At 43.5% G+C, this 27,384-nt stretch overlaps 1 protein-coding gene and 1 non-coding gene across 2 annotated transcripts; both read right to left on the bottom strand.

The window, feature by feature from the left end:
• Window positions 1-751: 751 nt before the first annotated feature.
• Window positions 752-25,352, bottom strand: ccdc57 (coiled-coil domain containing 57). The gene is made up of 21 exons (XM_071409572.1): window positions 25,210-25,352; window positions 24,668-24,929; window positions 24,346-24,477; window positions 22,386-22,494; window positions 18,100-18,201; window positions 17,828-17,985; window positions 17,651-17,725; window positions 17,333-17,533; window positions 16,318-16,476; window positions 15,910-16,072; window positions 13,472-13,582; window positions 9,020-9,287; window positions 8,295-8,498; window positions 7,931-8,031; window positions 7,611-7,811; window positions 7,306-7,362; window positions 6,429-6,699; window positions 5,135-5,268; window positions 4,018-4,158; window positions 3,217-3,427; window positions 752-1,507 (listed from the first exon to the last, which is right to left on the bottom strand). Exons 2-21 carry the CDS (start codon window positions 24,925-24,927, stop codon window positions 1,338-1,340), a joined length of 3,228 nt encoding a protein of 1,075 aa, XP_071265673.1. The 5' UTR covers window positions 24,928-24,929; window positions 25,210-25,352; the 3' UTR covers window positions 752-1,337.
• A 1,593-nt stretch (window positions 25,353-26,945) lies between these two features.
• LOC139581976 (U7 small nuclear RNA) lies at window positions 26,946-26,998 on the bottom strand. Its single transcript, XR_011676303.1, has one exon. It is a non-coding gene; the product is annotated as a U7 small nuclear RNA (small nuclear RNA).
• Window positions 26,999-27,384: the final 386 nt, after the last annotated feature.

The raw sequence follows: 27,384 nt of genomic DNA, 5'->3' as shown, positions 1-27,384 counted from the left end.
AGAAATGCTTTATACATAAAACATGTAAATGTTCATGAATTGTAATGCTTATGAGTATAAATGTTAATAAATAACTAAATACTTATTTTATAGTTTATAAAATAGTTTGTGCTTATTCACATGTTTTTATATTATTAATGGATATTTTACCGAAACTCAGTCAGTAGGCATTTCTTCTGTAGGTTGAACTTGAGGAGCAACCATATCAACCCACCTGAAATAGGTTATTATGGCAAATGTACAGTCAGGCTGACAAACCAGGTAGCACACACCCAAATCCCAGCTGTGATCATAGTTGTGATATTTTACAAACGTGAAAATTAACCAATCACAGAGCAGGGGTGTGTGGGCACCTCCAATCAGCGTGGATGTGAGGGTGTTGCTAGGAGATAGGGTGATGTGATGACAGTGAGGGGAGGAGCTTGTTGCCAGGGCAGCAAGGATGGTGATGTAATCAGAAATGCTGCCGGACTGTTGGGGTTACTAGAGTTCAATGGTGAAGATGGCATGTGGAGGATGGCATGATGTCGAGAAAAACTACTACTTACTTTGTACTGTTCTGTCAGTATCTTGGACTGTACTTATTTACTAACCTAACTTCTAATCAAGATAACCTGTAGAAAACATGTGGAAATATGTACATAATGTGTGTGTTAACATTCATATTTCATAAGATCCCTTTTCAAGGTAAATTTGTAACAATTCTGGTTTGGTGTAACACTTTTTCAATAAAGGAACGATTCTAAAAATAAAAAAATGGAATTAATGTTTTATTGGAAAAATCACAACTTCATGATTGGGTATAAAATCAACACAGATATCAAGGCCTGTTCAGGACCCGTACAACAAGAGCACCTAACAGTTGATTTGTCATGATGAGAGAAAAACATGAGAAGGTACAAAATTGTGCTTTCCAGTGTGAGCATCAGTAAAAGAAAGCACAGTACGAACTTCAATGAATCCTCTCTTTCCTGAGGTGTAAGACCAAGTGGTTCCGCCTGGCCTGAGCAGATAGTTACTATCTACCTAATCTGGGTGCCAGACTGGATCTGCTGTCAGCACCACTCCCCTGGTGGCCATGCCAAGACAAACTAGCCTGGCTACAGCAGAACCAGCCTGGCACCACCCACGCAATATCGATTACCTTCTGCACCAGCCTCTGATATTATAGTAACACTCTAGTTTACAGTACAGAAATGACTAGGTATTTACTTGTCATTTCTACCTACTAAGTATGTTGGTATTCGTTAAATCAAGCACCACAAGGCAACATTTGGTACCAGGTACCAACAGTTACCAATTGTGTTGAATTCTGTTAGCCTACCAGAAAGTCTCCATCACTCTTTGATATTGTAGTTCCTGATCTTGGCCCCCCTCGCACTAGTCTTGGTCTTCCTGGCGGTGGCAGACGGCCTGGCAGGTTTCATCCTCTCCAGGACAGGTGCTCTGCACCCCCCCACCCCCCCCACCTGGGCCCCAGGGCTGGGCTCATTCAGCTCACCATCACCTGGGTGCAGATGTGTAGAAATTCATTTCCAGCCTTGTAAAAGGTTGTTTCATGGGCAGAATGAGACAGTGAGTGAGACTGTGTGTTGCAGTACAGTGCCTGTCTCCCTCAGTTCCAAACAGACAGTGAATGAGGGCTTATTCCCACAGAGAAACACAGACACACTCACTCAGTGCTGCCTGGTCAAGGAAATTATTTCCAACCTGAGACGCCTTTCAAAATGTTAGCAGTGAAAAGCCTGCTGGCTGTGAAATCCAACCCCCTGCAAGGTATTTGAGGTTGAATACAATGTACCGGGCAGCACTGAAAGCATCTGCGAGGATGAGGCCTAAGGGACTGCCACCGAAAGTGACTGCAGTGCAGAGCGCCTGCATGGCTGCCTAGAGACAGAGCTCACATTGTGCCTATCTGAATCTCTCTCCACCGCACAGAGAGGCAGAGGCTTATTGCACCAACATCTCCATTATCTATACTACTGTACAACACCATGGTTACCATTATCCCCTCTCCTGACAGAGTACTAAATATTAAGTAAGTATGTGTTCGTAATAAAATTAAACTTGGACACCTTAATGGGCATTGCTTATCTTCACCAATGCGTCTAAAGATTGTCTATCTATACCAATGCGTCTAAAGATTGCTTTCCTCTATCATTTACCCAGCAATTATGCTATTGGTATATACCACAACCCTCTTTGTTGAAGTCTCTGATGGTATACACTTGTTGCATGCCCACCCCAGCTCCATTCTCCTCACACGTGAGAGCCCTGTGTGTGTGTGTTCTTCTCAACGTTTACTCAGCATAATGTGGAAACCCTTGGCAGTCTACTGCTGGGACAACTGTGAGGCAATGCCTCTGTTCTAATTCTAATCTGAAAGATGGACACTGTGTTGGATGACCTTCACTACGGTCTGTGACCTGTTGCAGTGGCTGCTGCTGAGGCAAGACACATACGAACACGCAGCAATAGATCCAGGCTATCAGTCAGCACTTCTACTAGCAGGCGGTGGCTGTGTTGGTGCAAGCCAGGCCTGGCCAGTGCCCTGGGCTCTGCAAACAACACCAGTGTCAACAGAGCCAGACATAACCCATGAGTGGCTCCCCTGTCCACTGATTGAGAAACTGTTCCCAGTGCAGAACAGAGTCCCTGGTCAGAGCCTTCACCCTGTCACCGCTGTGTTCTGGCCCCAGACTCAAGGGTGTATCCCAAATGGCACCCTATTCCCCATGTAGTGCACTCATTTTGTCCAGGGCCCATAGGACTCTGGTCAAAAGTAGTGCACTAGGAAAAAGGGTGCTATTTAGGACCAATACAAGGACACCAGTTGGGCAACCTCCCTCCTCCTCTGTGGCCAGACTGCAACTCTGTCTTTACTTAAACCTCAGCCAGGTGAAATGATAAACATTATTATCATCATCTCATACAAATAGCCTTTCGGTCTGAGGCCTAGTTAATACATTCTGATGTACTGTAGCGACTTGGCAAATGTCGCTAACCTTGGTGTGTGTCATGAAAGAGTGATGCTGGTCTTCCTGTACCAGATACTCTGCTAAGTGCTAAATGGCAAATAGAATGCAGACACACCAGTTGGTTTATAATGGTGTGACTCACAGAGGGGGGGGGGGGGGGGAAGAAAGAAAGAGAGGAGAGCACTGACAAGTAATTAGACAAATACCTTCACCTCACTGTCTCCAGGTAAACTCTCACCTCTCTCAGAACAGCTCTCCCGGGGTGTGAGTATGGAGGGGCTGAGACCTCTGTCCAGTATCTGCCACACCTCCCTTAGTGAACCCTCTGTCGCCACCGACGACAGCAGTAGAGGACCTGACGGGCTGGAAGCGGTTCGTGACCCGAGGTTCAGCTGCAGGGAGCTCTGAGATTGACTGATAGGAGGGCTGTTCTCTTTAGTCCTAGGACACTGAGGAGAAGGTAGAAGATGAAGAAGTGAAGACACTGTCTTTGTTTTACTTAACAACTTCTTACTCAGGTGTAAATAATATTACATTTTGCACAGAATTTTTAAACTGAGTATGATATCAGTGCTATGTTTTCTCTGTTGCTATAGTTAATAATGCAATATGTAACTTTTTGGGGATGGACCAAATTCACATTGACAGATCTATAACACATGTCTTTCTCATTGAAAGCAAGTCTAAGAAGCAGCAGATATGTTCTATGTGACTATTTCTATGCGTCCCGTTCTTAAGTTTAATTTTTGTGTCTTTTACTATCAAGCAGCTGAAAATACAACATTTTTGGTTATTGAAAATATATTTCACAGCAGTTTAGATGGTACAATGATTCTCTACACTATACTTGCTTGTTTAGTCACATAAACTGAAATTAGGCGAACTATTAGAATTTTAGCAACCAGAAAATGGCAGAGGGATAAGCCTTTATGGCCAGACATCAACTCTGTATATTGAAGTGAGTTGAGAAGCCAAGCTCTTGCAGTATTGGTCCTAAGGTCAGGTGGTATCTGACACTGTAGACAGACATTACTGTTACCTCATGTCTGTCTGTGTCCTTGTGCCCCTGGCCCCAGGGGTTGGTGACCCTGTCTCTGTCTCCACTCTTGCTCTCTGAGAGGAGAGGCCTCACCATGATAGGAGTCCCCTTCCTCTGCTCTCTCTGGGCATACTGCAGCTCCTGAAGAGAATCATGGTTTACTCTGGTGCTCCCTCTGATGGTCACACAGAGTACTGATCTTTTTTTTTTCACCTTTATTTAACCAGGCAGGCCAGTTGAGAACAAGTTCTCATTTACAACTGCGACCTGGCCAAGATAGAGCAAAGCAGTGCGACACAAACAACACAGAGTTACACATGGGATAAACATGTGTAACAACAATAACACAATAGAAAAATCTATATACAGTGTGTGCAAATGTAGTAAGATTAGAGAGGTAAGGCAATAAATAGGCCATAGTGGCGAAATAATTACAATTTAGCAATTAAACACTGGAGTGATAGATGTGCAGAAGATGAATGTGCAAGTAGAGATACTGGGGTGCAAAGGAGCAAAACAAATAGGGGGGATGAGGTAGTTGGGTGGGCTATTTACAGATGGGCTATGTACAGGTGCAATGATCAGTAAACTGCTCTGACAGCTGATGCTTAAAGTTAGTGAGGGAGATATAAGTCTCCAGCTTCAGTGATATTTGCAATTCATTCCAGTCATTTGCAGCAGAGAACTGGAAGGAAAGGCAGCCAAAGGAGGAATTGGCTTTGGGGGTGACCAGTGAAATATACCTGCTGGAGCGTGTGCTATGGGTGTAGGCTGCTATGGTGACCAGTGAGCTGAGATAAGGAGGGGCTTTACCTAGCAAAGACTTATAGATGACGTGGAGCCAGTGGGTGCTTAATGTGAGTCTGGAAGGAGAGTTGACAGTCTAACCAGACAACAAGATAATTGTAGTTGTCCACATATTCTAAGTCAGAACCGTCCAGAGTAGTGATGCTAGACGGGCGGGCAGGTATGGGCAGCGATCGGTTGAAAAGCATGCATTTAGTTTTGCTTGAATTTAAGAGCAGTTGGAGGATCTACATTGCAGTCCTAACCTGAGATATGACAATGTAGCTTTCACACTACTGTCTCATTGACATCAAGGGGTAAGCGGTCAGACCTGTGTGGTGAGCTGGTACTGCAGTTGTTCTAGGGCAGAAAGCCGACCCTGCTGGTGCTGGGTGTCTCTGGATGGGTCTCTCTCTGGCTCCATAGACACTGGGGCTAGAGAGGTTTTGGGAGCAGACTGGTGAACTGAAAGAGAGAGAGAAATAACAAGAGAGAGTTATAAGTGTGAGAAAACAGCAAGGAGAGAAGTGTGTATACGTATGTGTGTGTCAGTGGAGGCTGCTGGGGGAGGACGGCTCATAATAATGAGTGTAATGTAGTGTAATGGCTGGAATGGTGTGAATGTGTTTGCTACCATTCCATTTACTCCATTCCAGCCATTATTATGAGCCGTCCTCCCATCAGCAGCCTCCATTGGTGTGTGTGTGAGCGAGAGAGCAGAGGTATCCAGGGTGTTTGTGTTTTTCCTCTGGCCCCTGGGGCTGCGTGTGATCTCTGCTGAATCACCCATAATCCCGCGGGGCAGCAGGGATCAGGGTGACCGGTGGGGTGGAAGATCAACACGGCAGAGAATACTTCCTGTCCCTGTCAACACTACCACACCACTGGACCAATCACAACACAGCCGGACCAATCACAACACAGCTGGACTTCCTGTTTACACTTTCCCTGCAAAGCCAATTCGAATGAGTTTACATTATACTGTTATCATAACATGGCCAATCAAATGAGTGTACATTAGACTGTTATCATGGACTAGTTAAAAATAGGTTCATAGTCTGGGGGATTAAGCTGTCATCATGCAGTATTGGTTATGTGTTATCTGGTCTATATAGCCTAGCTGCCATTTGCAATATGATTGGCTTTAATATTGCTGATAGATTGTAGGTTCTATCAATTTAATTCCCTACCCTCCCCTCCCTACCATCCCTACCCATCCCTACCGTAACCATCCCTACCCTACCCAATCTACCCTAACCATCCCTACCCTAACCATCCCTACCCTAACCATCCTACCCTACCCTCCCTCCCTCCTCTAACCATCCTACCCTACTTACCCTAATTGGAGTAAAATAAAGTGTTGTATCTTTTAATTCTCTGGTATGGTATTGTGAATGGCAATGCTGTTAGTATGCGTTTCTACACTAGCGTCAGTCCAGAGGAGGTTGGTGGCACCTTAATTGGGGAGGACGGGCGTGTGGTAATGGCTGGAGTGGAATAAGTGGAATGGTATCAAATACATCAAACACATGGTTTCCATGTGTTTGATTCCATTCCATTATCTCTGTTCCGGACATTACTATGAGCCGTTCTCCCCTCAGCAGCCTCCTGTGCGTCAGTCCTACCCTCCAGTTCAGCGTCGGTCAGTTGTGCCCGGAGCCTGTTGCCCATCTCAATCAGTTGCTGTTTGTCTCTGGTCAGATGGGCGATACACTGCACTGCTTGCTTCAGTTTGGACTGAAGGAGATGGGCATTGAGAGGGGCACTGAGCTTACCCCCCTGTACCCCCCCACACCCTGGCCCGTACCCGCCTGCCCCACCAGGCCTCAGGCCCAGGGACAGCTGCTGTTGCCTCAAACACAGGTTTTCCTCCTGGAGCTGCCTCACCATTTCACTCTGGAGGGAGGATGGGAGGGAGAGAGGGATAGGGAGAAAGATAGGTGGATATGGACCAGGGTTGTCATGATACCATTATCACGATAATACAGTACCATATTTTCCATGGCAAAAAGAAAAACATGAAGCACACTAAACTCTTTAGTCCTTTAAAAACCTGCTTTATGTGAAATATTGTGTTCTATAGTTTGAAAAATAAACAAATGTGATTCTGGGTGAAAACATAGGGCTGCTTGTTTCCAACATTAATATGGACAAGTGGACACAACAGACACAGCAAAACCATGGAACATAGACTCACTGCAACGGTCAAGTTAAATCAAATAAAAATACAAGTGCATCCCTTTCCCATGATCTAAGGGTGCTCTCTGGTTGAATTGTATCTTTTAGATTTTAATAATTTTCATTTAGATTTTTAAGGTTAATCACATAACAATGATTTCGAGATACAAAAACGATACGATTATACATTTTGTTTTATTCAAAATTATACATATATTTTTCTTCAGGATTTAAAAAAATTATCAGGCAATGCCACATGGGGTCATAACCCCTAGTTTGGGAACCACTGCTCTATGTCTTGTCATTCATTCTGAGACGGTTTACCTCTTCACAGACGATGGGATCTCTTCTGCTGGCGATGTCAATCTTCAGTGCAGACACCTGGTCACAACAAAAGTTTGTGTAATGGCAGTGCAAAGTCTGTTATAATAAGCTGACAAATACCCTGACCACAAATGTCATTGTTACGAAAGTGTTTTGTGGGCTATCTGACAGAGGATTCCAGTAAAGTTGAACTAAAACACCCAATTTTTGTTGTTGTTGCCATTTACATTCATTGTCTCCTGTCTTTGTTTGTTTAGGGTTGATTAAAAGTCTTAGGTTTGAGGCAAGCTGTCACTCGGCATTACCTGGTTGCCTAGGGCAACAGTTTCCAGGTTGTTGAGGATGCTTCCTTTCTGGTACTCCTCTTTCTCCCGCCTCACTTCCTCCAGCTCCATCTCCACGGCAACCAAACGCTGACGTAGTCCTCTCTCCTCAGACGACCAGCTCCTCTTCTGATTGGCTAGCTCCAGACGCAGCGCCTCCCCCTCCATCTGTTTGGTGTGGCACTGTGGGGAGAGAGAGCGAAAGTGAGAGAGAGAGAAATCCACCAACCATTGCCTGAATACAACAGTGCCTGCAGTTTAAATGACAGAAGGGCTGGATTTGGGATGGAGAGAGTCAGTACCTGTTTGGTGAGCGAGGCCAGGGCAGCCTCCAGGTGAGCTACCCTGACCTCCTGTTTCCTCAGAGCTGCTGTGTTGGCCACCTTCTCTACTCGCTGGCCACCTGCAGTAAACATTACATAGACAATGGCTATGAGTTTTATGTTGTTGTCGCTTTTTATATTTCAACACCAAGTCAAATTCCTATCATCATTGTTGAATGGAAAATAAAACTTATTTTGCTCATTTTAATTCTCAGCATAGCAGTAGACTGAAACACAAGTAACCACCACTCTCAGATCTCTGGTCAGAACTTGGTGTGACAAGTAATACCATTATCTTTGTTCCAGTACCATTATATTGTATATTATTGAAATGTCGTCCTACCGATGGTCTCGTTGAGAGAGCGGATGTGGTTCTGGAGGTATGCGTTGTCGGGGGCGATGGGGACGAGTGTGGTTGCCGGGGTAACCGTGGCGGTGTTCTGGGGTCTGGTGGAGCACTCTAGCTGGTCCTCTAAGCGCCTACACCTGGCCTTCAGTTCTGCTACCTCCTCTTCTAGAGCCTGGGTGTACTCTGGGGTACCTACCACTGACAAACAAACACACACACACACACACAGGCATTTGTGTGACTGAGTTGTGATTATATTACTACCCTTCTCCATTTCCTAAAGGTTGAGGGTTATGCCTCCACAGCCAGTCCATTACTAGCTAGCTGTAACCATAAAAACTCATATTACACTTTAACTTTATGTTGACATTAATACACTACTTACAGGTCTGCACTCGGCTGTGTGACGGGTTAGTGTCTACACCTGTTGACAGCTGTTGGTCTGGGCTTTGAGCTAGTTAGGGGCCAGCAGGATGATGGGGGTAGTGATGGTGATAGGGTGCTTTTAGGGTTAGGGATGCACGGATAGTAGATTTGTTTGTGGTGCAGGTGGGAAGGGGTGTCGGTGTGAGCCAACACAGAGTAAGCAGTGAGACATGCTGGTGCTGACACTTGTTGGCCTGGTGCTTTAGGGAGCTGTCAACAGGTTGGGGTTGAGGTGTGGGTGGATCCAGGACTGTCTGGGGCTTCTAGGGGTTGTGAGTAAATAGTGTTTATACCTGCCAGGCTGGGCTGTGCAGCGCTGTCCGTTGGCTTGGCTGAGCTCTGTGTTGGAAGCTGGGGTAGAGGTCCTTTAGGGATCTGGGTGGAGGTGTCAGGGGGTCCTGGAGGATGAGAAGGCTGGCTGAGATCCTCCATGTCCCTCCTCATCTGGGCTATGACAGCCCTCAGACTGCTGTTCTGCTGCTGCAGCCGATGGATCTCGTCAGACGGCAGCTCTCCTACAGAGACACCACCACCAGATCTGTGGCCCTGCAGTGCAGATAGCTAGACAGACATAGAGAAATAAATACACACGCACACACACAGAGACATGAACGCACACATGCGCGGACACAAACACTCATATATGCACATACACACGCACGCACACTCACTCACATAAATAAACACAGATGCATACACAATAATATCTGGCTGTGAGCAGTTTCAACCAATGACCACTAGATGGAGGTAAGGTTCTGATTGTAGTTGTTGGGTGATGGCGGGCAAACATTTGAACCATCATATATATCAATCATAGTTTTTTATCTTCAAAACATACTTCAGCGCACACACTATTAACTCAAAACCTGTGACCATGCCAACAGATGCCTCACAAGTCCTCAACTGGCAGCTTCATAAAATAGTACCTGCAAAACACCAGTCTTAACGTCAACAGTGAAGAGGCGACTCCGGGATGCTGGCCTTCTAGGCAGAATTCCTCTGTCCAGTGTATGTGTTCTTTTACCCATCTTAGTCTTTTATTTTTTCCCCTCTTTCTATTCTGGTTAGGGCCAGTTTGCCCTGTTCTGTGAAGGGAGTAGTACACAGCGTTGTACGAGATCTTCAGTTTCTTGGCAATTTCTTGCATGGAATAGCCTTCATCTCTCAGAACAAGAATAAACTGACGAGTTTCAGAAGAAAGGTCTTTGATTCTGGTCATTTTGAACCTGTAATCGAACCCACAAATGCTGATGCTCCAGATACTCAACTAGTCTAAAGAAGGCCAGTTTTATAGCTTCTTTAAATCAGCACAACAGTTTTCAGCTGTGCTAACATAATTGCAAAAGGGTTTTCTAATGATCATTTAGCCTTTTAAAATGATAAACTTGGATTAGCTAACACAACGGGCCATTGGAACACAGGAGTAATGATTTCTGATAATGGGCCTCTGTGTAGAATATGTAGATATTCCTTTTATTTTAAATCAGCCGTTTCCAGCTACAATAGTCATTTACAACATTAACAATGTTTACACTGTATTTCTGATCAATTTAATGGACATTTTTTTGTTGCTTTCTTTCAAAAACAAGGACATTTCTAAGTGACCCCAAAATGTTGAATTGTAGTGTATATAACCAATACCTTCAAATGAAGATCAATTATGAGACTAGCCCAGGACTACTGTATTGTATATTATGGTTGATGGTATTACGTTTCCCTCTAAAAGGGAAAGTGCCCTTGATAAAACACCAAAATAAAGTACACCACTTTGACAGATGATACGACCGGTACGACTGAGTGAAAAACGATACTCAGATTCTGCTTATTAACAATTCAAAATGGGGTAGCAACCTTTTCAGGACGCCATAAACACCAGACCTTTGGCCCTGGGCCAATAGGGTGTCCCGTTTCAGACACTCTATATACACAGTCGGTAGGAATCGTCTCTAACTATTGATCCAGAGTCAGATACTGTTTCATAATCTTGATGGTTAAGTCTCGGATAGAAAATGAGTTACGGATAGGATGGACTGATCCTAGATCTCTCATTAGTGAGTTACGGATAGAATGGACTGATCCTAGATCTGTCATTAGAGACAACTTCTACCTACTCTGGCTCCCTCTGCAGAAACACCCAACAAGCATGCGGCACAGTCTTCAGTCTACATGGCTACCAAAGATTAACAGAGTGACATTATGTCAGTACTAAAATGCGCAGGTGGCATTTATTGAGATGACTCATGTACTGGAGGCAGCTCTGCAGGGTAGTCACTAGCTAGCACAGCCACAAAGTCCTCAAATCTGATTTTAAACCTAACCCTAACAACACTGCTAAACGTATGCCTAACCCCATCTAGTGGAAATCGCTCAGCTCTGCCTACAGGGCAAGATTCATACCAATAAACGTCAACCTGCCTAAAATGCAGCGATTAGAGCGATTAAATTTGTCTTCCGTGATCAAAATGTGAAATGGGATTTAGTCGAGGAGGCCTGAAATTAGATAATCTGTGGCTGTAGTAGGTTTTCAACAAACAACAAACTATCAGTTTGACAAAAAGTTAACTTTGTCACAGTCTCCCCCTACATCCATGTATCTGACAACACTACTGTACATTAGATGGGTCTCTTTTCCACCACCATCAAGTTGATAGATATAGGAGATCCTTGAAGGCTGGTATGTGAGGATGACATGGTCACGTTGATGTAATTTACAGGGCGTATGGATGTCAGATTTATATAACGCAGTAGTGCGGAACACGGTAGCGGTTAGCTTCATAAACTCAGCAACATTCCTCTGTGGGTTCTATGGCTGGAATGGAATCAATGGAACAGAGTCAAACATGTTGTTTGCATGCGTTTGATGTGTTTGGTACCATTCCATTGATTCCATTCCAGCCATTACAATGACCCGTCCTCTTATCGCTACTCCCACCAGCCTCCACTGATGTGTACTTATACTGTAACTGTCTGCAAACTCAGTGACGTTTGTGAAAGGCCCTTTGAAAAGGCATTTCTCCCTCAGATATCTAGGTCCAATAAGCTGACAAAGGATAGCCACTCTTGGGAACTAAATGAAAGTTCAAGTTCATACCCAACACATTTTGGCATTTATGCCTTGCACAGGGTGCAGGGTAAGTGCCATAGAGCACACAAAGACAGGCATGTTCATCAGGCAGACAGCCAATATGAAAGGGCATCAGACCACTTGGGCTGCTCAAGGAAAGGGCACCTCCTAAAAAAGGCTGTGGACGGGACCAGATCCCCCCTCTAGGAATGGAGGGGCATCATAAGGGTAGAGATAACACTCAAGTGTGTGTGTGTGTGTGTGTGTGTGTGTGTGTGTGTGTGTGTGTGTGTGTGTGTGTGTGTGTGTGTGTGTGTGTGTGTGTGTGTTGTTGTGAGCAAGAGTTCATATGATGGAATGGGAAAAGTCGCTTTAGATAAGAGAGGAATCTGGGCTTTGAAGAAAGCCAAGTAACTCCAATGAAGAATGGAAAACAGAACAGTAGAACCTTTGAATAAAGGAACAATAAACTATTGAATGGAGAACAGAGGAAGTATTGACTGATAGAATACAGAAAATAATGAATGAAAGAAATCCGTGAAACAATGTTTTCTGAGGTCAAAATTAGGGTACTATTTCTGGAGTACACCCTGAAAAAGGGCCCCTTTGAAGAAGAGGAAGAGTAGGACAAATAAGTGAGAAGAGGGTCCAGTATCTGATTAAGTTCAGACCAGGAAGCTCAGTAGCACCAGGCCAGGGGGAGGAAGAGGATGAAGAGGATGAAGAGGAAGGTATAAACCAGATAAGACGAATAACTTTGGCAATTAATCAAATGGATAGAGTCCAGTGTCAACAGCCACATGCTTTGGTAATAGAGGTGGTGTTGACAGGAGCCGAGGACTGTTTAAAGGCTACCACTCCTGGCCTGGTAACAGCTTATTTTCTCTGTCTCTATTTCTCTGTGTCTGTCTCCCATAGTCTATCACTCCCCCCCACTCCCGGCAGTCTGCCCTTATGATTAGTGGTTTGGCTGTTGTCTGTTAGCTTGGTCAGAATGTGGAAGCGTAAGGGTGGCTGTAGTCTGTTGGAATGGTATAAGGGCTGTCAGAATGTGAGAGAGAGGGTGCAGCCATTCTGTCAGAAGGCTGCACTATTTAAAGACCTTTACATGCTCAAGACTAACCACCAGCCTGGAGACAGGGGTGAGGGGATACCGTATCAGTCATGCCCCCCCCAAAATCCATCTCTCACACCCAAACTCCACTCCTCCCCATGCTTCCGCCTATCGCCCTACTCCCTTTCTCTCACTATCCAGGACACATGTGGGGCTCCTGCTGTTCTTCAGAATAGCTGTGGTAACATCACTCAAGGGCTAGGGTTTCTTAGGCAAAGTCAGTCCCCCCCCCTCCCACACACACTCTGGTCCCCCACTGTACTGTAGTCTAACACCCTACTCCGATTCCCACTTCAAGTGGGACTCAAGTGCTATTTTTAGAATAGCTGTTGTAACAACACTGGTTTGTGGGGTGAAGGGGTTAGTAACACAGAACATTTCTCTTTTGCACACAGAAATAGATCCGCAGTAGGACATCTAGGTATTATTATCTCTTTCTGTCTCTCTCATAACAGACCAGTCATGTTACTGTAATCCATCACTCTCACCTTTAACTCTGTGGCAAGTAGTTACAGCTCCAACATGATTGGACGACATCCCTCCCCTGTGTTTTAGTTGGTCTCTTACCTGTTCTCTGATTGGCAGACCCAGGGCCTGGTCTCTCTCCTTGGTAACAGTGTGCAGTAGTACCGCCATATCCTGTAGTTCTCTCTCCTTCTCTCTCAGCTCCGCACTAGCCTGAGGTCAACAGGAAATACAGAATCACAATGAACTGATGATGAGGAGAGGCCTCTACCGATCTTGACCATATCTTTCCACCTCGACTTGCACTGGTATATGGGCTCACTAGTATTATTCAGTGGTGAAAAGTACTTAAGTAAAAAATACTTTAAAGTACTACTTAAGTAGTTTTTTTGAGTATCTGTACTTTACTATTTATATTTTTGACAACTTTTACTTTTACTTTTTTTACTACATTCCTAAAGAAAATGATGTACTTTTTACTCTACATTTTCCCTGACACCCAAAAGTACTCGTTACATTTTGAATGGCTAGCAGGACAGGATAATGCTCAAATTCAAGCACTTAAGAGAACATCCCTAGTCATCCCTATTGCCTCTGATCTGACAGACTCACTAAACACAAATGCTTTGTTTGTAAATTATGTCTGAGTGTTGGAGGGTGGCCCTGGCTATCCGTACATTTAAAAAAACAAGAACATTGTGCCGTCTTGTTTGAAAAATATAAGGAATTTGAAATGATTTATACTTTTAATACTTATATTAGCAATTACATTTACTTTTGATACTTAAGTATATTTAAAAGAAAATACCTTTTAGACTTTTACTCAAGTAGTATTTTACTGGGTGACTCACTTTTACTTGAGTAATTTTGTATTAAGGTATCTTTACTTTTACTCAAGTATGACATTTGGGTACTTTTTCCACCATTGGTACTATATACAGTTGAAGTCGGAAGTTTACATACACTTAGGTTGGAGTCATTAAAACTCGTTTTTCAACCACTCCATAAATGTCTTGTTAACAATATAGTTTTGGCAAGTCAGTTAGGACTTCTACTTTGTGCATGACACAAGTACATTTTCCAACAATTGTTTACGGACAGATTATTTCACTTCACTGTATCACAATTCCAGTGGGTCAGAAGTTTACATACACTAAGTTGACTGTGTCTTTAAACAGCTTGGAAAATTCCAGAAAATTATCTCATGGCTTTAGAAGCTTCTGAGGCCTACCTTCAAACTCAGTGCATCTTTGCTTGACATCATTGTAAAATCAAAAGAAATCAGCCAAGACCTCAGAAAGAAAATTGGAGACCTCCACAAGCCTGGTTCATCCTTGGGAGCAATTTCCAAATGCCTGAAGGCAACACGTTCATCTGTACAAACAATAGTACGCAAGTATAAATACCATGGGACCACACAGCCGTCATGCCGCTCAGGAAGGAGCGGCAGTTCTGTCTCCTAGAGATTAACGTACTTTGGTGTGAAAAGTGTAAATCAATCCCAGAACAACAGCAAAGGACCTTGTGAAGATGCTGGAGGAAACAGGTACAAAAGTATCTATATCCACAGTAAAACGAGTCCTATATCGACATAACCTGAAAGGCCGCTCAGCAAGGAAGAAGCCACTGCTCCAAAACCGCCATAAAAAAGCCAGACTACGGGTTGCAACTGCACATGGCGAAAAAGATCGTACTTTTTGGAGAAATGTCCTCTGGCCGGATGAAACAAAAATAGAACTGTTTGGCCATAATGACCATCATTATGTTTGGAGGAAAAAGGGGAGGCTTGCAACCCGAAGAACACCATCCCAACTGTGAAGCACGGGGGTGGCAGCATCATGTTGTGGGGGTGCTTTGCTGCAGGAGGGACTGGTGCACTTCACAAAATAGATGGCATCATGAGAGAGGAAAATTATGTGGATATATTGAAGCAACATCTCAAGACATCAGTCAGGAAGTTGGGTCTTCCAAATGGACAATGACCCCAAGCATACTTCAAAAGTTGTGGAAAAATGGCTTAAGGACAACAAAGTCAAGGTATTGGAGTGGCCATCACAAAGCCCTGACCTCAATCCTATAGAAAATTTGTGGGCAGAACTGAAAAAGCATGTGCGAGCAAGGAGGCCTACAAACCTGACTCAGTTACACCAGCTCTGTCAGGAGGAATCAGCCAAAATTCACCCAACTTATTGTGGGAAGGTTGTGGAAGGCTACCTTAAACATTTGACCGAAGTTAAACAATTTAAAGGCAACGCTACCAAATACTAACTGAGTGCATGTAAACTTCTGACCCACTGGGAATGTGATGAAAGAAATAAAAGCTGAAATAAATCATTCTCTCTACTTTTATTCTGACATTTCACATTCTTAAAATAAAGTGGTGATCCTATCTGACCTAAGACAGGGAATTTTTACTAGGATTAACTGTCAGGAATTGTGAAAAACTGAGTTTAAATGTATTTGGCTAAGGTGTATGTAAACTTCCGACTTCAACTGTACCTGTATATGAGTACACCTGTATGAGGAATGGAGAGTCTCACCTGGTCTCTGGCCTGTGTCAGGCCCTGTATTAACTCTTCACTGTGCAAGTAGTGTTCAGTCTTGTTGTCTTCGCAGCGTCTCTGCCACTCCAGCTCCACCTGGATTCTTCTCTGCTCTAGAGCCTTCTCTCGCTCCACACCCACAAACAGCTGCTGCTTGTACCTGGGATACACACGCATACAAGCAAGCAAGCAAGCACGCTCTCACACACGCGCACACACACACACACACACACACACACACACACACACACACACACACACACACACACACACACACACACACACACACACACACACACACACACACACACACACACACACACACACACACACTGTGTTAACACCTGAGACATACACACATATACAAATAACCTTTTTACCTGCAAAAAATACACACAAACCAACCTTTCCGTCTCCCCCCTGCTCCGATCAAGTTCGGTCCGTAATTTGCTTTCTATCTCCTGCAGGGCTAGCAGTTCTGTGTCCTTAAAAACCGTCTCCTTAGAGACCTGAGTGATGTACGTGTCCCAGCCACTACGAGTCGTCTCCAGCTCCATACGAAGCCTTCACAACACAATAACACACAGGTTGAAGTTGTCGTACCGAAACAACACTAAAATGTTCACCTCCTTTTATTAAGAATACCTTTAACATCCTGGATGTGAGCCATGAATCTATTCAGTGTTGTGTTACAAAATGGTAACTGTGTTTTGCAGCAAAAGGAAAGGTAAATTATTACGTGGATTATAATGAATGTACATTTTTGTAGGGGTTGATTTCAAAGTGGAAATTACAGACTTCAGAAGCCTTTTTAAACCTCAAATACACTACAAGTTTAGAATTTAATCTAGTCCTAATCTAGTCCTAATCTAGTCCTAAATATATATATATATATATATATATATATATATATATATATAAAAAACTAGGAAAGTTGCAGGAAAGTTCTCCTGCAACAGGGTGATCAAATTAAGATCCTACACCTGTATATTTTCACTGTATATTGTAAAGAGTCATTTATGAACAAAGTGTGATGATGTGATGATTGCTGAATGTTCTGTGTGTTTCATCCCCTTAAAAGAGCACCTTGGAGGCTCCTTTTCCTTTCACACATTGTTACATAATCACTGCTTCCTGACAGACAGCTTCAGAGTAAAGTATGCCCACACACTGTCTCACACACTCCCTCTCACTCACTGAGCATGTGCAAACACTGTAATCATCCAGGGCTTAAATAAAGCACATACACACTCACCCATAAAAAACAGACAGTTAATGCAGAACGTGCACACACACACACACACACACACACACACACACACACACACACACACACACACACACACACACACACACACACACACACACACACACACACACACACACACACACACACACACACACACACACAGTGTTTCACCTGTCTATCTGTTGACCTCTCTCTCGCAGTGTGTCCTCGTGGTCTCTCTGGGTCCTGTGTGTGTGTGTTGCCATGGCTTCCAGTTTTGACTGTAGCTGACCTGTATGTGTCTCCGCCTGTCGTAGCTGTTCTCTGTGAGCGTCCCTTAACGCATCCAGCTGAGCCTCTCTCTCACGCACTCCCCGGTCCAATTGCTCATGCCTATAGATGGGAACATCAAAAGACTCACCATTAGACTACCATTAGTCTAGGACTACTGCTGATATGCTGGTAGTTTGACTTTGCGGTCTTATGTTGAATTTGTATAGTAGGACGCACTTCTTGTTGTAGACTTCCTCCTCTCTCTTCCTCTTGGTCTGTAGCGCTTTTAGTTTGTCCACCAGCTCCTTTATCCTGAGAAATGACAATCACATTTTATCTAAGACATGGGAAATTATGGGAAATAACGTTGGCATGAATAATTCTAAGTCAACGTGGTAGGACACACACACACACCTTGCGTCCTTGACGGCAGTGATGTCCTTTATTTCCCAGTGTCTGTGCTGTAGCTGTGTGTGTGTGTGCTGACAGAGATCCTCTGAGGCCTTCAGGGCCTCCACAGCCTGAGCCTGAGCCTGGGAGTGGACCTCTGTTTCCTTAGAGAGCAGCTTCACCTGGGGAGAGGCACGCACACACACACACGCACGCACATAAAGTATCAGCACATATCTTCCCATCTTACTCAGCAGTTTTACCTGGAGGTAGGTAAACACACACCTGCTCCTTACCCTGAGTTCGTGAGACAGGACCACGGCTCTCATCTCATCCATCCTCAGGTTGAACTCATGCTCTCTCTGCCTCATCTCATTATCAAAGTCTGTCATCATCTCCTGAACATGTGAGGGATAGAGAGGATGATGAATTCCTGATGAAGTTTCCAAATATCCCAGACAGACATCCCTGAAAGGTATATTTCCAGCTGACCTATTCCAGGCGCCATACACAGAGCCAAAACTAGCAGACAAGCCAGCCTCATTCATCACAGCAGGTGTTAATACCTTCTCTCCTTACGTTACAGATTTGGGTGGGGCTGTGGGTGTAATCACACACAAACACACATTCGCACACACACACAGTCAGACTAACACACACACACACACACAGTGCTGCTCAAAGGGGGGTATTCTCTCTAGAGATCGAGTGACACAGCAAAGAGCCAGGACAACAGCCAGCAGCAGGACACGCTGCATGCCACAGAGTTTAGACTGAAATACCACACTCACACAAGTATGCTCAAACACAAACCCGCACATGTACACATAAAAACACACACAGAGGTTTAGCAGGCAGTTGGTATAGTATTAGTATTTTATTAGGATCCCCAAGGCAGCAGATGCTCTTCCTGGGGTCCAAACAGAGATTAAACATCACATCAAACAAAACATTGTGCATTATACAAATTTACATTGCTCCATTATTACATAATAATCATGTGTGAGTGAGTGTGGAGTGTGTGTGTCTCTTCACAGTCCGATGTGTGAGTGAGTGTGGAGTGTGTGTGTCTCTTCACAGTCCGATGTGTGAGTGAGTGTGGAGTGTGTGTGTCTCTTCACAGTCCGATGTGTGAGTGAGTGTGGAGTGTGTGTGTCTCTTCACAGTCCGATGTGTGAGTGAGTGTGGAGTGTGTGTGTCTCTTCACAGTCCGATGTGTGAGTGAGTGTGGAGTGTGTGTGTCTCTTCACAGTCCGATGTGTGAGTGAGTGTGGAGTGTGTGTGTCTCTTCACAGTCCGATGTGTGAGTGAGTGTGGAGTGTGTGTGTCTCTTCACAGTCCGATGTGTGAGTGAGTGTGGAGTGTGTGTGTCTCTTCACAGTCCGATGTGTGAGTGAGTGTGGAGTGTGTGTGTCTCTTCACAGTCCGATGTGTGAGTGAGTGTGGAGTGTGTGTGTCTCTTCACAGTCCGCGTTGTGCCGTGAGGTGTTGTTTGATCTAAAACATTTTTACTGCTAGCTTGAGGTTAAAGAGTTCCATGTAGTCATGGCTCTATATAGTACTGTGCATTTCCTAGCCTCTGTTTTGGACTTAGGGACTGTGAAGAGACCTCTGGTGGCATGTCTCGTGGGGCATGTATGAGTGACAGCTGTGTGTTAACCGATTGAACAGACGGTTTGGTATTTTTAACACGTCAATACCTATCAAAAAGACCAGTAGTGATGCAGTCAATCTCTCCTCTACTTTGAGTCAGGAGAGATTGATATGCATGCTGTATAAATTAGCCCTCCGTATACATTGCTCTGACGTTGCTCTGTTCTGAGCCAACTGTAATTTGCCTATATACTTCATTGCAGCATTTGACAATGTCAGCTTACAATCTAGGGTTACACCAAGCAGTTTAGTTTCGTCAACTTGGTCAATCGCCACATTATTCATTACTAGATTTAGATGAGGTTTAGGGTTTCACGAATGATTTGTCCCAAATACAATGCTTTTAGTTTATATATATATATACACACAGTGGGGAGAACAAGTATTTGATACACTGCCGATTTTGCAGGTTTTCCTACTTACAAAGCATGTAGAGGTCTGTAATTTTTATCATAGGTACGCTTCAACTGTGAGAGACGGAATCTAAAACAAAAATCCAGAAAATCACAATGTATGATTTTTAAGTAATTCATTTGCATTTTATTGCATGACATAAGTATTTGATCTCTCAGAAATGCAGAACTTAATATTTGGTACAGAAACCTTTGTTTGCAATTACAGAGATCATACGTTTCCTGTAGTTCTTGACCAGGTTTGCACACACTGCAGCAGGGATTTTGGCCCACTCCTCCATACAGACCTTCTCCAGATCCTTCAGGTTTCGGGGCTGTCGCTGGGCAATACGGACTTTCAGCTCCCTCCAAAGATTTGCTATTGGGTTCAGGTCTGGAGACTGGCTAGGCCACTCCAGGACCTTGAGATGCTTCTTACGGAGCCACTCCTTAGTTGCCCTGGCTGTGTGTTTCGGGTCGTTGTCATGCTGGAAGACCCAGCCACGACCCATCTTCAATGCTCTTACTGAGGGAAGGAGGTTGTTGGCCAAGATCTCGCGATACATGGTCCCATCCATCCTCCCCTCAATACGGTGCAGTCGTCCGGTCCCCTTTGCAGAAAAGCATCCCCAAAGAATGATGTTTCCACCTCCATGCTTTACGGTTGGGATGGTGTTCTTGGGGTTGTCCTCATCCTTCTTCTTCCTCCAAACACGGCGAGTGGAGTTTAGACCCAAAAGCTCTATTCTTGTCTCATCAGACCACATGACCTTCTCCCATTCCTCCTCTGGATCATCCAGATGGTCATTGGCAAACTTCAGACGGGCCTGGACATGCGCTAGCTTGAGCAGGGGGACCTTGCGTGCGCTGCAGGATTTTAATCCATGACGGCGTAGTGTGTTACTAATGGTTTTCTTTGAGACTGTGGTCCCAGCTCTCTTCAGGTCATTGACCAGGTCCTGCCATGTAGTTCTGGGCTGATCCCTCACCTTCCTCATGATCATTGATGCCCCACGAGGTGAGATCTTGCATGGAGCCCCAGACTGAGGGTGATTGACCGTCATCTTGAACTTCTTCCATTTTCTAATAATTGCGCCAACAGTTGTTGCCTTCTCACCAAGCTGCTTGCCTATTGTCCTGTAGCCCATCCCAGCCTTGTGCAGGTCTACAATTTTATCCCTGATGTCCTTACACAGCTCTCTGGTCTTGGCCATTGTGGAGAGGTTGGAGTCTGTTTGATTTAGTGTGTGGACAGGTGTCTTTTATACAGGTAACGAGTTCAAACAGGTGCAGTTAATACAGGTAATGAGTGGAGAACAGGAGGGCTTCTTAAAGAAAAACTAACAGGTCTGTGAGAGCCGGAATTCTTACTGGTTGGTAGGTGATCAAATACTTATGTCATGCAATAAAATGTAAATTAATTACTTAAAAATCATACAATGTGATTTTCTGGATTTTTGGACCTCTACATGCTTTGTAAGTAGGAAAACCTGCAAAACCGGCAGTGTATCAAATACTTGTTCTCCCCACTGTATATATATATTTAGGACTAGATTATTACTAGCAACACATTCTAAAACTGACTACAGCTATTTGTTAAGGGTTGCAGTGATTTCACTTCCTGTGGAAGCTGACGTGTATAATGTTTAGTCATCTGCGTACATAGATACACACAGGCTTTATTCAACGCTAACAGGTCAATAGTAAAAAAAATCTAGAACAGTTGAGCGCCGAGACGGCTGCCTTGAGGAACACCACACTCTATCTGGTTTATGTTAGAGGCTTCCATTAAAGAAAACACTGACTGTGTTCTATTAGTAGCTCTCAATCCACAATATGGCAGAGGATGTAAAGCCATAACAGGAAAAAAAATTCTGCAACAGATTATGATCGATAATATCAAGTCTAGCAATACAGCTCCCACAATCTTCTTATTATCAATTTCCAATCATCAGTCATTTGTCTCAGTGCTGTACATGTTGAGTGCCCTTCCCTATAAGAATGCTGAAAGTCTGTTGTTAATCTGTTTACAGTGAAATAAAATCTAGTCAAAAACATTTTTTTCAAAAAGTTTACTACGGGCTGGTCTAATGGTGATTTACTATTTTAATCAGGGTAGATGAACTGCTTTTTTGTCCAGACTGTAATTGTAAAGATATCGCCCATCTGGCTGATCTGGTTTAAATGTCTTGTCTGCAAGTGGTTTCCACAGGGAAAGGCGACTCTTCTGTTAAAATTAGAGAAGAGCGGCCAACCACTGCACTCTCCCTCCCACTTACCTTATATTTTATTTAACCTTTATTTAACGTTAAGAACAAATTCTTATTTACAATGACGGCCTACCCCGGCCAAACCCTAACGACGCTGGGCCAACTGTGCCCCGCCCTATGGGACTCCCAATCACAGCCGGTTGTGATACAGACCCTGGTTAGATTCCAGGCTGTAGTGACGTCTCTAGCACTGAGATGCAGTGCTTTAGACCGCTGTGCCACTCGGGAGCACCATAAAAAAGCCCCTTGCCAAGTGTGTGTGTGTACCTGCTTCTGTAGAGCCAGCTGTCCCTCCACCTCCTGGACCCTGCGTTGGAGATCTCGTTTCATCCCGTCGTACTCCGCTCTCTGCTTCTGAAGGTCCCCAGCCTGACCGCTGAGTCACAGAAAGATGACACACACACCAGACCCTGAAGCCATCATGACATTGGCAAATACACACACACAGGATGCAAAAGCCATCATGGCATCAGGAAATACACAGACACCAGTCACTGAAACCACCACGACACTAGATTACCTCTCAAAGTTGAGAACACGGAGGAACCATGGAGAGGACTTTCATATATTTCAGGCTAAGTGTTTTGCCTGCTATGAGGCTAAGAGTTACACAGTTCAAATCACTTTTTTAGTCATTCAGCAGACACTCTTATCCAGAGCGACTTAAGAGTAGTGATTGCATACATTTTAATACTTATTTCGTACTGGTCCCCTGTGGGAATCGAACCCACAACCCTGATGTTGCAAGCGCCATGCTCTACCAACTGAGCTACACAATACCCAAAAATGTCAAAGTGGAATTATGTATTTTCAATTATTATTTTTTTTTTTACAAATAAATTACAAATGAAAAGCTGAAATGTCTTGAGTCCATAAGTATTCAACCCCTTTGTTATGGCAAGCCTAAATAAGTTCAGGAGTAAAAATGTGCTTAACAAGTCACATAATAAGTTGCATGGAATCACTCTGTATGCAATAATAGTGTTTAACATGATTTTTTAATGACTACCTCATCTCTCTACCCCACACATACAGATAAATGTATGGAGTTGCAGCGATGGGACAAGACTGTAACTACCAATTGGATATCATGAAAAAGGGGTAAAAAGTATAAATATTCCAAAACATGCATCCTGTTTGCAATAAGGCACTAAAGTAATACTTTGCTAAAAAATGAACTTTTTGTCCTGAATACAAAGTGTTATGTTTGGGGCAAATACAACACATCACTGAGTTCCACTCTTCATATTTTCAAGAATGGTGGTGGATGCATCATGTTATTGTCATCGGCAAGGAATAGGGAGTTTTTTTATGATAAAAATAAATGGAATAGAGCCAAGCACAGGCAAAACCACAGAGGAAAACCTGGTCGACTCGGCTTTCCAACAAACACTGGGAGACAAATTCACCTTTCAGCAAGACAATAATCTAAAACACAAGGCCAAATATACCAAGACGACATTGAATGTTCCTTAGTGGCCTAGTTACAGTTGTGACTTAAATCTGCTTGAAAATCTATGTTAGGACTTGAAAATGGCTGTCTAGCAATGATCAACTCCCAACTTGACAGAGCTTAAAAGGTGTGCAAAGCTTTTAGAGACTTACCCAGCAAGACTCACAGCTTTAATCACTGCCAAATGTGATTCTAACATGTATTGACTCAGGGTTGTGAATACTTATGTAATTTTGATATTTCTGTATTTAAATTTCAATAAATTTGCCAAATGTTCTTAAAACATGTTTTGCTTTGTCATTATGGGGTATTGTGTGTAGATGGGTGAGAAAAAACACACTTTAATCCAATTTGAATTCAGGCTGTAACACAACAAAATGTGGAATAAATCAAGGGGTATGAATACTTTCTGAAGGCACTGTAAATGGACCCCTACTGGGTCCTGTCTAAATATAACCCATACAGATGGGCCTGGTGAGTCACAGTGGGGCTAAATGTAGGGCTGGGGCATCATGTAATGTGTACAACAATCTAGGGTAATCATCAGCCTTAATAGACATCTTTGTTTGAGACCAGAGGCCGGCATTCTTCTCTCAGCATGTTCGTTAGGCTGTCCTCTAACTACAGTCAGTCAGTGACAATTACTGGGAAACAGTGAGGGAAAAGAGCCCCCCCCAAGAGCTTTGTTAGTGTGAGTCTTTTGAATTGGAATAAAATTGGGGCAACCATCCCACCTGTACCCCACTCCCCTGCCCTTAACCCCACCCCACTCACCTCTGGAGCCTCTCTAGCTGCAGCCTGTGTTCGGCAGCTCTCTGCTGGCTGTGTCTCACCTCCCTTGCCTCGCTCTCCCTGTCATCCTGCAGCTTGGCTATCTGGATATGTAACTGACTCAACTCCTCCTGCCTTCAATAAGGAAAGGCACATGTTATAAGCTAGAATAGTCCTCTCAGTGACAATAGTCAATGTATTCCAGTGGGTCATAGGATACATAACAAATAATACAACATTACTCTCTCTCTCTCACACACACACACACACACACACACACAATGTTAAAAGGGGTTTATAAAATACATTTGATTGAATGATTGACCTGGCAGTCTCTGTGGCCTGTGCACGGGCAGCAATGGCGTCATATCTCTCCAACTCTCTGTCTCTCTCCTCCAGCACGGCCAGGTTAAAGCAGAAGTCCTCCTTGAGCTGCTGGAAGCGTTGCCTGAGGAGAGAGAGCTGTTCCTGTGCGTCACGGAGGGACATATCCTGCTGCTGGACCCGTAGGGTCTGGAGCTCCTTCCACTCTTTCTCCTTACATGCCAACTGGGTGTCCAGGTCAGCTCCATCATTAGCCTGCATGGCTAGAGAACACACATCAAAGTCTAGAGGGTCAATGCACACACTGCATCGTGAAAACACATTACGCGCGCGCACACACACACACAAACACACAATATCCGAAATGAAAGCAGACGTTGCTCACTAGGTAACGCGTTAGCTCGTACGTAGCTTACGTTAGCTAACGTTACATTACCGTTAGGAGAGCTAAGCTAGCAGCTGGTTTTGTAACGCACCTCGACAGCATGCAACTAACTAATGTCGCTCTTAGATTAAAGAGTTGTTTAGCTATAGATGTATTACCGTTTGCATTCAACACTTTGTTAAAATGCTAATTTGAGTTCTCCCGCTCGGTTTCTATGGAAACCCCAGCGTTGTCCGTCTGTGTAATTCGTCCGTGTAGAAAATGTGTTTGTGAAAAACGAAAAGTATAGTACCGCCCACAATGATGAACAAAAAAACACTACTAAATGTTATAATAAAAATGTTTATATACAAACTTGTTTAGGTCTTTAATGGGTTCAGATGACTTTATCAAATAGCTGCTATGGCTCTCTTCTATGCAGGCACATGAGAAAACATGATGTTCATTGCTGTGTAATGTAATGTATTGTTATAGCAAATGTACGCAAAGCATTCACCATACTTGGATAGAGATAGAGACTGATTAAATGAGGTTCCTCATTGACAGCCAGCCAGAGAAGTTATGTGCTGCTGCCATGCAGAGGGACAAAGGACGCTGATGACAGAGGAAACCAATACGCCTGCCTGGAACTCACCGGACTCACCTGGCACCACTCACCTGACCTACTCTACCTGCCTGTGGTCACATGCTTCATCATGACTACACCTCTTCCTCCAAACAGAGGTCACTCTCATCAGCTATCTCTTTTCTCTCACTCACTCACTCACTCACACACTCACACACATAATACTAGAAAGTGCTGACTTAAAGTAAGAAACAGTGGGCTCTCAGTGGGCTCTCTCACACACACACTTACCCATCTGCTCAGTCTTTTGGTGGGTGTGCCCCACCTGTGGAAACATGTCTTCTGACAGAAATCAGAATTCAAGAGAAACATATCACTGGAAACTTTTTAATTTTATAAAACTGGTTACATTGTCCTGAGGGCAGGACTGTACTAAAGCTGATATCACATGCATGCAATCATACTAAACAATATGTTTTCTTCAAAAAGTACAAAAACATCATCCACTGCTGGCATACTACCAAGCAAGATGAAATGTAGTCCAGGAGATATCTGCACATTTTAGGTGCATTTCTTTACTTTTTCATAATAGCATGAAACTTGGTACACTTGTACAGTTTGGGGCCCTGAACATTTTCAGATAGGGAGCCAAAGATTATGTCTACACCTATGTTTTCATGGTCCATGATTATATAGTATATCAGTGATAAAACATAATGCAAGTCCTTTATACTGCAAAACTTTATGTTAATGCATTGTTTAAAGTACTTGGGGCAAGTAAATTGTCTTCTCCCAATAGTGATGAGTATGTAAAGGCCCAGTGCAATCAAAAATGTGACTGTAGTGTTTTTGCGGACTTTACTGTAGTATTTACTGTTTACTATAGTATGCATATTGTAGTTTAAAAAAGAGTAGTACACTGAGTGTACAAAACATTAGGAACACCTGCTCTTTCCATGACATAGACTGACCAGGGGAATCCAGGTGAAAGCTATGATCCCTTATTGATGTCAGTTGTTAAATCCACTTCAATCAGTTTAGATGAAGGGGAGGAGACAGGTTAAAGAAGGATTTTCATTTGGAAGGTGTTCCTAATGTTTTGTACACTAAGTGTAAATACTATAGTAGTTACTGTAGTGTTTTTGCTGATTGTAGTATACTGTAGTATTTACTGTAGTGTTTTTGCGGGCTGTAGTATACTTTAGTATTTAGTGTAGTCTTTTTGAGGACTGTAGTATAGTATACTGTAGTATTTACTGTAGGGTTTTTGGGGACATTACTGTATTATTTACTAAAGTGTTTTTTGTTGTTATCTTTGATATAGAAGTGGGGGGCTTTCTCCTTGAGGAAACCTACTGGAGAAATACTGATAGAGCACATTTTTCATAACCTGTAAGTAGGTAGGACTGGGTTCTGAATGGAGAGTTCAGAGCTTCTGCTCTTTTCTGTAAGTATAGGGAACACAGTATGGTCTATACATGGCATGTAGGTTTCTCACTTACAGGTGGCACAAATAGGTATATAGGGGAAGGGAATGGGCAGGGTATAGACAAATTAAATACTGTAGTATTTACTATAGTTCCCAAAAAATGTTTTTTGTAGACTAGTGTTTTGCGAACATTTCGGTAGTATTTACTACAGTGTTTTTTTGTGTATAATGCTGTAGTATTTACAATAGTATTCTACAGTATACTACCAAATTCAATACTAAGTACTACACATGATCAAGGGATACTACAGTACTATAGTATTCTACAGTTTAATACAA

This window comes from Salvelinus alpinus, chromosome 7 (assembly GCF_045679555.1).
Source record: "Salvelinus alpinus chromosome 7, SLU_Salpinus.1, whole genome shotgun sequence".
Lineage (NCBI taxonomy): Eukaryota > Metazoa > Chordata > Actinopteri > Salmoniformes > Salmonidae > Salvelinus > Salvelinus alpinus.
Note: the sequence above shows the minus strand (reverse complement) of the source record. Positions and strands in the feature narration are given on the sequence as shown.